General features: G+C 36.4%; 1 protein-coding gene across 3 annotated transcripts in view; it reads left to right on the plus strand.

The window, feature by feature from the left end:
• The window catches only part of LOC150102888 (uncharacterized), a 327,651-nt gene that overhangs the window by 187,436 nt on the left and 128,110 nt on the right, over positions 1 to 12,105 (plus strand). For all 3 annotated transcript variants that reach the window (XM_090398187.1, XM_090398188.1, XM_090398185.1), the window contains one exon: positions 9,353 to 9,490. In XM_090398187.1, the coding sequence (XP_090254313.1) occupies positions 9,353 to 9,490 (138 nt within the window). The remainder of the gene's footprint in view (positions 1 to 9,352; positions 9,491 to 12,105) is intronic.

A 12,105-nucleotide genomic window follows, 5' to 3' on the forward strand; every position in this document is an offset into this window, starting at 1 on the left:
AAATTTGTTTCTAATTTAGAACATGATTTATATAAAATAAGACCCAATGTATATGAGATTTTGAAACACTTAAATACAGTAAAGATAGATAGTAAAGAAAACATAAAATTAAACACCAATTGAAATTAGAAGAATTTCTAAATTTCTATACAGAATTATGGTCAGATAAATATTTTAAAAAAGATAACTGGCAAACATTTAATGAAAATGAAATAACTAAAGAAGAATTTGAAATCAGCATGAAAGAACCAAGAAATGGAAAATCACCTGGAGAAGATAAGCTGGGTTCAGAACTATATAAATATGCAGGAACAAGGTTCAAAGAAAGACTCCTATTATTTATAAATAAAATCTTTTCAACTGGTAATCCCCCAATGGAATAGAAAAAGCAGTTGTGATTCCTTTCTTTAAAAAAGGTAGTAGAGATGACCCTAAAAACTGTAGAGGTATAAGTATACTAAATTCCTGTTACAAAATATATAGCAGAATTTTAAACAACAAACTAATAAAATATTTTCTGAAAACTTTATTTTAGAGGTACAGAATGGATTTAGAAAAGGACGATCGTGTATTGGCCCAGCCTTTGGCCTAAAATTAATCATAGAGAAAAGAAGAGAATTAAATTTAGAAACACATTATATTTATTAACTTTGAAAAAGCATTTGACAAAGTTAAAAGAAAACATTATTTAACATATTAAAAAAAAGACAAATACCAAATAATATCCTAAAAGCTATCATATACGAGAGAGATTAACCAAGGAGTCCTTCAGGGATGTCCCCTCTCAGCAACTCTTTTTAATATTTATCTAAATGAAATAATAATAAACTGGAATAAAAAATTTCCATCAAGATATTAAACTTTCTCCTAATGTGAACTTAAACACTCTCCTTTTTTGCCAATGACCAAATAATAATTAGAAACTCTGAAGATAACTTGCAGAAAGCTATTTTAAATCTAAATGAGATAGCCAAAGTTTATGGGTATGATAACATCAACAGAAAAATCAAAAACTATGGCATTAAAGGACAAGATCCAATAAAAACTAAAATAGTAATAGATAACAAGATTTTAGAACAGGTGAATTCATTTAATTACCTAGGTTGTATGATTACATGTGAAAATGAAAAAGATATAAACCTAAAAATTGCAAAATATTTAAAAATAACAGGTGTAATTAACTCTATATTAAACCAAACCTAGTTAAAAAAAACAAACCAGGCTAAAAGTATATAATACATTAGCCCTACCAGTCCTAATGTGGGGAAGTGAAATCTGGACAATAAAACAAAAAGACAAAGATTAATAACAGCTGAAATGAAGTTTATGAGAAAAACTGCCAAGTATATTCTATTTGATCACAAAAGAAATGAAGAAATTATGAAAGAATTAAACCAGGAATCAGTAATAGAAAAAATTAAAAAATATAAACAAACATGTTCAAAGAATGAAAACAGGAAGATTACCAAAACAAACCATTAGGAAAAAAAACAAACCAGGACGTCCTCTTAAAAGATTCAACAATGACTTCTAAGGCTGGAACAGGCCACTCTAGGCCTAAATCCTTGATAGGCATGATGATGATAATTTTTGTCCTCTTAAACTCTTTCGGAAGTCTACCAGTCTGGAGAATGTCAGAGAAAAAGCAAGCCAACCACCGTATAGCTTTTTGACCTGTCTTCAGCAGGAAATCAAGATGAATTCTGTCGAAACCTGTAGCCTTGCCTGGTTTCATATCCATTAGAGCAGTGTTAATGTCTTCAAAATTGAAAAGTTGCAAAGATAAAGGGTCTGATGGTCTGTTTTTTTCAAATATATAAGTTCTCTTTTTATTTGAAGAGTATGTTGTATGTCTTGATGTGTTGACAATATGTGATGCATATTGGTTAGGAGAAATAGCTGATTGTTCCTGGACTGTCAGGGTTCCATTACCTAGTTTTCTTATAAGGCTCCATGTATTTCTACTGGAGTGCTGAAAATCAAGTCTTTCTACTGTCTCAGTCCATTTCTTCTGTCAGTTGGTGTCAAGACTGTGAATGAGTTCAACTGCAATGTCAGGATCGCCACACTCTTGGTATTCTTGGTACAGGTTATTACTATCATCGTCCCATCCATGGATGTACTCCTTCCAGAGCCTCTTGGTATGGTCTTCTTACCTACAGCTAAAAGAGCTCCCACGAATCTCTTGTAATTATTCATGTTGGAGGGATCCAACAGACATATTTGTAAAGACAGGAAGCAAATGTATCCCATCCCAGTTGGCTTTCTGGGATACATTTGCTTCCTGTCTTTACAGCAGGTGGATGGATCTGACAAGGGGGGGGGAGTGTCTGCAGACCTACCTCTAATATAATTGGTCTATGATGGCTTTGCCGAAAGTTAGAGATACCTCTTCTTGACGTAGGTAATGCTTGTCCATTGTTGTCTTGAGTAACGAAGCAGAGGTCGGGGTTGTATTCCCTGTTCCAAGCTACTAACCCGAAGGAAGATCTATCTTTTGCATCAAAAATTAAAAGTACATGTTGTGAATTTCTGCTCATTCAGTCAAAGTCTCTCCCCATTCATTGGTGGAAGCACATTTCCATAGCATATGATGGCTATTAAAGACACCTATGTGCATCGCAGGGTGGTTGTACACTGGTAGAACTTGTGGAGGCCACAAGAGGGCAGGGGGTTTATACATGTTGGTAATGGTTATGTTCCCTATCATAGTTATCAGATGCATGCCACCGACAATGCTGGTTGTAATGAGGTAGGAATCTTTTAGGGTACTACGTACATTGGTGGTAAGGCCATGTGCATGATGGTAAGTGGCTCCAATGATAATGTAACCAGGAATTCGGACCCTGCAGTGGAGCTGATTCTCATCCTTACAGTGAGTCTCTTGACAAGAACAACATTGACATTGCAGTCATATAAAACTTTGAGAGGTATTCACATTTTGCTCTACATATACCCTCAATTTTAATTTGGCAAATTCGGACAACAGGTCCAATATTTCTAGTCATCTTTTATTATTATTATTATTATTATGGGCAACTCCAAGGAGCTGATAGACTCATTGAGGGAGGCTAACATCATGTCAAGAACAACTATTCGATGTTCACACAGTATCTATCATACCTCGCCTTGACTCATTCACAGTCATGGCACCCACAACAGACTCTGGCAGCTTATTTCACTCATTCACAACTCTCCAAGTAAAAAACCTAGCTCTAACACCCTTGCTAACCACACTCTTGCCCAGCTTCCATGTATGACTCCTAGTCCTCCCACCACCAGTCCTATTCTCAAAAATATCTTCTGAATTAATCTTATAGAAACCCTTCAGTAATTTGTGCAATTTCTGCAACCCACAAATCTTCAGCCTGTTCTCATGAGGTTCATTCTATAGATCTATTATCTTGGTCACTCGTTTCTTGATCCTCTTCACCTCCTCCCCATCAAGAAGAAACCCTGGCACCCATATCTGGGCATAGTAGTCGAGATGGGATCTTATCAAGGCTCAATATAGAGGAACAATAACCTGTTTGTCTCTGCTTGTTAAAGTATTTTTCAGCAACCAAGTGATTTGATGAGCTGATTTAGTCACTTTTGCAATGTGCCCCCCTGAACTTCAACTCCCTATCCACCAACACTCCCAAATCCCTGGCCTTGTCAATCTCCTGGAGTACGGTTCCACCAATGTGATATACTGCTGCTAATCTTTTCAACCCAAAATGCATAACCTTACACTTTGCCACATTAAATTGGCATCCATTCTCCTTAGCCCAGTCCTCCAAACTATCCAAATCATCCTGCAAAATTTTGACATCCTGTGCACTCACTATTGCTCTACCCAACTTTGCATCATCAGCAAACAAGTGAACACTTCCTCTCAGATCCTTTCCTATATCATTAGTGAACAAAATGAACAGTAGTGGTCCAAGAACAGAACCTTGCGGCACACCACTAGTCACAGGCTGTCTTCTGGACTCTACTCCTGAATAAACCACACTCTGATATCGCTCCATCAACCACCCTCCTATCCATCTCACCAACCCTATATCCATCCCCATATGCTGCAGTTTACTGATTAGAATTGCATGTGGTATCCTGTCAAAGGCCTTAGCAAGGTTCAGTAGAATCACTGTAAACCCATTACCCTTATTCAGTTCAGCTGTCACTGTGTTATAAAACGTGAGCAAGTTACTGAGGCATGATCTACCCTTCACAAAACACAAAACCATGCTGTCCCCCCATACAGTATCCCATTTTCATCTATCCCATCCTGCATTTTCCTCTTGACTATTTTCTCCAAGACCTTGACAACGATTCCTGATATGCTGATCGGTCGGTAATTTACAACAGCACTCTTGGAACCTCCTTTATGCAGTGGAACTATTTTCCCCTCTTTTCACCCCCTCAGGACTAACGCAGATCCGAGACTCAAATTAAACAAAATGGTCAAGAGCACTGACAGTTCTTTAGCCGCTTCACGTACGACATGAGCTGGTATATCATCCAATCCCACATGTATTGACATTGAGGTTTTGTAATTGACTATTCACCTCCGCTTCATTCACCACAATTCCCGTATAAGCTATTGGTTCATTCATTTCTGCAATGTTTCCACCTGGATGATATACTCTTGCAAAGTGCTTGCTCAGTAATTCCACTATATCAACTGATTCGGTTATCTCCCTATCATTGGCCTTCTTTAGAATCATTCTGCCATATACATTTTTTCTTTTACTTGCAACATATTGTAAACACTGTTTGGGATTCTCTTTTGCCTGCACAAGCTAATGTTCTTTCATAATCCGCTTTTGCTTTTCTTACCACACTCGTTACCCTTCTAGCCTGTGCTTTATACTGTTCATGTGCCTGCTGGTTACCTTTCTTGTTAAATTCCCTCCACAGTTGTTTCTTTTTTTGCAGCTCAAGCCTAATGGTGTTATTCATCCATTTAACCCCTACTTGATTTATTATTCGGACTCTAGGTGTACAGTCAGCCATTGCCTCCTGCAAACACTTCTTAACCGGCTCCCATGCACTATCAACATCCAGCCCTTGCAGTTTTACATGCCATGGCACTGAACCAATCAAACTCCTAAGCTTGTCATACTTACCAGCAGTGCTGAGCTATGGAAATTTTAACAAGGGGCTTCCATCGTCAAGCAAAAAAAAGCCGTATTTCACACAAAAACTTTTATTAATACAGCTTGTGTAGAAATGCCAATCAAAAAGTATGAGGGGACAATCAATCTTTAAAGTCTATATCATTCTTAAACAAATATTTCATCATCTTAACATATTTGCACACAATCATCTGTGTTAATTTATCTTACACAAGAAAAACATTTTTTAACTATACGAATAAATCTTTTATAGTGTGATTTTCTTTCTTGACTACTTGTATTAGAAACTAAAACACATTTTAGGAATATTAGTCAAGTGAGTAGATATTTATAATCCTACTAGTTTCACCGATTTTTTGCTATCGGCATCTTCAGGGATGCAATTGTAAGCGATATGAAGGCAGCAGACTAGGTTTTAACTGACAGTTCTAATTCATACAAAATTAGTACTGTGCGAGACAATACCGTGTCTTGGGAACATGATTTATTTGTTACGGGACCTGATGTAATTGCCGTGAAAGTTCATTTCTTTGATGTTTAGTGATCTGATTAAAGTTTTCCAAATTTCTGGTAGGATTAGACCTTGATTCTTATTTAGGTTTCCTGTTGAACGGGCAACTATAGCAGCTTCCTTGAAGGTTCTGGAATTGTAGTTTTCTTCTATATAGGGCATATGACTCTTATTCCACTCAATCAGATGGTTGGTAGTGGCAAAGTGGGAAGAAAGGACTGAAATATCTTGTCTGTTGTTTCTAACATAGCCTATGTGCTCCTTTTGTCTTGTTTCGAAGCTTCTAGAGGTCTGACCAATGTAACTAACACCACAGGAGCAAGGTATATTATATACTCCAGAGTACTTGTAGGATGGATGAGGGTCTTTCGGTGATCTTAAAAATTTCCGAATAGTATTAACTGGCCTGAATGCTACTCTAATGTGTGGTTTTAGAAGGATAGCCAATTTTTTGGAAATGCTGCTGACAAATCGAATAGTTATAGTACTGATGTATTGAGTGTCATCACGTTGTCTTTGTGGTGTATCCGAAAAGAGAATCTTGTTGCAGAGTCTTTTTGGATAACCATTTAAGGATAGCTCTCTGGATATTGTAGTTAATTCTTCTTGTAAGTCATCTTGGTTAGTGGTGTACTGTATAGCTCTTTTCTTAAGCATATGGATAATGCAAAGTTTCTGGGATATACGATGTGACGAGTCGAAATGGAGGTAATGTCCAGTATTCGTAAGTTTTCTATATACAGACAGGTTGATACTGTTATTAAGAAAACTTAAGAATACTGGACTTTACCTCCAATTCGACTTACTTACCAGCCCGATAATTCCACATGTACCCTGTCTTAATTGTAAATTCCACACCTTCAGCCACCTCCCAAGTCAAGACCCTATGATCACTCTCACCAATTGGTGGCAATGTGGTCATATTCATTACAACCAAATTCTCAGATGCAATTACTAGGTCAAGCACTCTCTGACCCAGTATTTTCCATTACATGCTGTCGCAGATAGTTATCCCTTAATAACCGCATGGGGTGGTAATAATAATAATATTTTGAGCTGAAATGTTAGGAATTGGAGTTTTCAGGAGGGAGCACCTAATTGCATGTGCCAAAGATTGACTAACATGAGAACCAGACAATGCAAGGCAGAAAAGAGTTCCTCTGCTAAGCGATTGGAATTGAACCTATAATGATTTCTTTCAGGTAGTGTGTAGTGTTATGGAACCAGGCATTGTATCCAAAGGGCCATGCAGGCTCAATTATTAATAAATTAACGCCATTTTTCTGGTGATGCAATTAAAGAAGATGGATTAAAAACAAAAAAGAGTGTTCTTCCGTGCACACCCAAAATCTAAATTGTTTGTTAAGTAAAAGTATTCTTCATATTTCTTCAATTTCTTGTAAAGTCTTGCATATGGTGGTAGTTGGAGGTAGATGGCATTTGTGTGGTTTGTGGTAGTTGCGGTTTGTTGAAGTTGGTGGATGGAGTGGTGAAGACAGAGTTGTAGAGTAGGTGCCCTCCCTTGATGAGTCTTCGCACTCCCTGGAGTTGTCTCATAATAATAACAATAACCGCATAAAATCCAATTTCTTCCTCCCATGTGTCCTCTCCTCCTTCCAATCAATGTTACCATAGTTGAAATCTCCCATAATAATTACCATCCTTCCACTCATTTCTTCTATTTGCTTATGCATGCTATCTTCACCATCTATTCCATCACCTGGTCTATAACAGCACCCAACTGTATATTTTGTTCTGCTAGTTTCAATCTCACACCAAATAGCCTCAAATGTGCTCTTTTCTCTATCCTGCAGTTCCACTTCTATTCTCCTTGGCTGTAGCTCATCAGCTATCATCAATAACACTCCCCACCCCATTTTATTCTCCCTGTCACTCCTGAACATACCATACCCCTCGCATTCAATCCCACTAGCTATGTCGTCTTCTGTCGGGCCATGTTTCGCTAATGCCAATAACCTGTGGCCTGGAAGTGTCAACCAAGGCCAAAAATTCTTCCTTCTTGTTCCTAATACTTCTGGCATTAGTATACATGAATTGCAGAAGCCCATTTGTCCCATCCCTATTTTGATGCCTTGTACTAACTATCCCATTCTGATTTGTTATCCTTCGTACTTGCACGAGCATATTACACACATTCATACACTCAACTGTCTCCCTAAAGTTTGCATATCTACTTCTCTCCCCCTCCCCTTAATGACTCTAGTTTCCCTGATTCTGCACTTCCACTTCATTCAACAACACCTTTTCAAGTCTCCGTACACCAAATCCATTCTAATGTAAACCATCCATCTTATATGAATGCTTTTGCCCATCGAACTCCACAGATTCCACACCACTCCTCCTGCATAATTCATGCATTAAGTCATTAGCAATTTTGGCCCTCCTTCTATACTCTTCACTGTCATACTGCAGCAACAGACTCACCATCCTAACTCTCTCACTCTTCTCTTTTGCTACCTCAAGTAATTCCTTCAAATCCTCTCACATAGCCATTTTGTCTCCTTTCAAATCATTCGTTCCTGCTTCTACTATCAATGTGTCAAGGGTGAAAGATCTTGCCCTTAAGAGAGCTAATTTGTGTGATTGAGTTCATGTGCTGTAACCAGGAGATCGAGAGGATAGTCTGGTTGCCAAGTTGCTCTTATAACTTATAGTACACTAGTATTGTTTGTTTTTATTTATTTATTTTTAAATACTATTTTCATGTGATTTGGAACGCTTACTCTAGAGACTAAACATGAAACTGTCTGAAGTTCAGTGTTTGATCTCTTCAAACAGACCTCTTACCTTTCAAATTATTGTTAATGTTTAGAAGTGTATCATACTGTTATCTCTAACTAAACCAAACATCATTATAACAAGCTACTGTAAAGTTCCATAGATAAATGTATTAGAAAGAAAATTCATTATAGCAAACAGTCCATTGTAACAAAAAAAACCTGTGGTCTTTGTCAGTTATGTAACAAGAATCATGAACACGAGAATTCAAATGTTGTACAATTGTACTGTTGACATTTTTGTATGACATCTTTGACATGTGGATGCAGTAGTCGATGCTTTAAGGATTAAGTATATGAAGTCTGTATTGCATATTCATGAAAACCTTTTTTTTCCTCACAAAAAAAATATTTTATTTATTTATATTTTTTAAAAGGTATGTATTTCAAAAAAAAATTAGTCCTTTCTTTCCAAAAAGAATTAGGCTTGACTTGCTAAACATTTAATAGAAAGAGTGTAGAAATACACTTTTATTAATACAGACCAGTATTTTACAAATAAACATTTATTAAAACCTACCAGTTTCGCCTGCAAACTGTCTGGCTTTTTCAAGGTATTACGGAGATATGAAAGTAAATGACATAGACAACGTTTTTTATGTTCCTTTTAATTGGCATTTACTTTCATATCTCCGTAATACCTTGAAAAAGCCAGACAGTTTGCTGGCGAAACTGGTAGGTTTTAATAAATGTTTATTTGTAAAATACTGGTCTGTATTAATAAAAGTGTATTTCTATCTATAAAAACGACCAAAAATGTATACCTTAGAAAGAGTGTATTTCAAAATTGAATTTTACAAGTTAGGGTGAAACTGATCAGTATTATGGAATGGTAAAATAAATAAATAAAAAAATCTTGTGTTTTAGAAATGAGAATGATTGTATAACATTATTACTTATTTATATAAATATACACCCAACAGCAAAACTGCCCTTCGTGTTCCAGCTCCATTACTGAAAGATTGCAGAATCACTTCCTGATAGACACTGGCGATTGTGAATCTGGATACAACGTTTTGGTTACAAATCTTCATCCTACAGTCACTCACGAGGATGTTCTGGTATGAAAAATTTATACTAATATTTTCTTTTTTGTACCAGAGCATGTTTTGTCATATAATTATTTGCTGTAATTTGCTTAAGAGTCAAAGCTATATAATTGGGAGGAGACCTCCAGATAGCCTTTCAAGAAGAGTGGAAAACTGACTGGGACTGCTGACTAATGTCCATTCCTCACCTTCTTGTGGTGCACGTTGTTATGTATCTACCTGGATAATGAACAAATGAGGATAGGCTGGCAGTTTTGGATTTAGCTGACCAAATTGTATTGTTATTGGCTTAAACCACAACATAAAATGATGGTACAGTGAGACAGAATTTCATGCTTGGTTAAACAAGGACTATGTTGTTTTCTTCAAGGAACCGGGACTAACAGTGCAAAGTCAGTTATGGGAACAAATCTCAGAACACATCCCAACTCCACATCAGCAGAGTTCATGATTGCTGCTATCAATTTAAAAAGCATCAGTGGAAAGGAATAGAACTAGCAGAAGAATTGGATTAGTACCAGATTGACATAATAGTATGATTGAAACAAAGAAGGCAAAAACAGGTAAGATCTTTCTAAGCAACAAATACAAAATGTTATATTCAGGCAACAGCAGGGAAAAGGAGACGCTATAGTATTCCACCGTGCATGTGAGGATAATCTTCTTGAATTGGAGGCAATATCAAGTAGAGCCGACAAGTTGGTAATTATTGGAGATCTAAATAGATGAGAAAGAAATGATTACTTTACACATAGAAGTGTTCTGGGTAAATTTGGAGAATAGAACAAAGCTAATGAAAATGGTGAACACCTACTGATTTCTGTACTGGACATGAATGAGTTATTACAGCACAACATTCCAGCATTAAAATGTGCTAAATTAACGTGGAGAGAAGAAGAAAGAAATTAAAAAAAAAAAAAAAAAGTCTTATTGGTAATGTTATTGTTGATAGTAATATCTTCATGCTGGTTCAGGATACATGAGTGTACAGATAATTTGAAATTGGACATAATCACTTTAATTTTGAGCAGGATAAAATTGAATTTCATATCGAAAAGAAGAGACTCTAAGAAAGTTTTAAAATGAGTAAAAGTCAAGCAGCATTCTGTGGTGAACTGTAGACTAAAATATGTAAACATTTTACATATTTTAGTGATGTAGTATTTTAGGCATGTAGTGAGGTCTGTAAGAATAGAAAAAATCAGAATGGTATTGTCAGGAAGTTCAAGAAGTGAAGGAAAAGAAGAAAGCATATCAAAAGTTCCTGGCAAGTTAATCAGATTGTATTCTTGGAGAATGCATTGGATTCTGCCAATTTTCATTGTCTTTGTCTTGTTGTTGCTGATTTTTATACCGTTATTACAACAGTTACTCAGTTTAGTCAGGGAATATTCCAGACTTGTACTGGATTTATTTAAAAGTATAACATCATCTGATTGAAGTAAAGAGCTGAGATCTCTAATTTTGATATCAGGTTCAATAACGCTTTCCTTCATAATGTGATCCATATAGATAATGAATAACAGAGGGGATAATGTACATCCTTGTCTGACACCAGATTTAATATCAAGCTATCTTCCTGCACTACCTTTAATTCTAACTTCTGTCTTACAACTGAAATAAAGACCAAGTATTGCTTGATATAATGCCCCATTGCCACTATGTAACTAGCGTTTTGAATAGCTTTTCTCTTGGCACCTTGTCATATACGTTTTGCAGGTCTACAAAACTTAAATACAGATCTTTGTTATATTCCCATGATTTCTTGGGAATATAACAAAGTAAAGTGAAATTTGTTGTAAAGTGAAAATCTGATAGTGACAGCCTCTATTTGGCCTGAATCCAGCTTGTTCTTCCACAATCCTTCTCAACCGTTTATCAAGTATACTTGCATAAATCTTGCCAGGAACACTCAGTAGGGAAATACCTCTGTAATTCTCACATTCAGTTTTACTTTCCTTTTTATATATGGGTATTATGAGAGCTCTCCTCCAATCATCTCGAATTTGTCCCTCTGTCCAAGCCTTCTGAACTATGCAGTGCAGCCACTGTAAGACTTTTATACCTCAATACTAGAGCATTTTTTGTCGAATATCATCTACTCCTGCTGCCTTTCCACATTTCAGGCTTTTGATGGCTTTTTCTAGTATAGTTATGTATTCCTGATTGCTTACCTGTTGAGTGTTTTTTAACCACTGTGCTATCACTGCTTGTTTCACTTTGCAGTTTTTCGAAGTAATTGCTCCATACATCAAGGATATCTTTTTCTCCAGTTTTCATGTCACCCTTAGTATCTCTAATTCCTTTTACAACACTTTCCTCCATTTCTGAACTTTTTCAACCGCCTCCATAATATTTTGCGACCTTACTGATATTTATTTTCTATGTTCTTACCAAAGTCTTCCCATGACTTTTGTTTACCTAGTTTTTACAGTGTTTAGCTTTCTTACATTTGTCTCTGTATTCTCGAAGAGCACAGGCTGGCTTATTTGCCAGGGACTTTCGATATGCTTTTCTTCTTTTCCTTCACTATCTCTTTAACTTCCTGTGTACACTATGAAGTTTTGATTTTTCTATCCTTGCAGACAACCTCACCACATGCATCTTGGGCTGAATCAATCAGTGTT

This window comes from Typopeltis vanoorti, chromosome 9 (genome assembly GCF_054136105.1).
Source record: "Typopeltis vanoorti isolate ZY-2024b chromosome 9, IOZ_Tvanoo_1.0, whole genome shotgun sequence".
Classification (NCBI taxonomy): domain Eukaryota; kingdom Metazoa; phylum Arthropoda; class Arachnida; order Uropygi; family Thelyphonidae; genus Typopeltis; species Typopeltis vanoorti.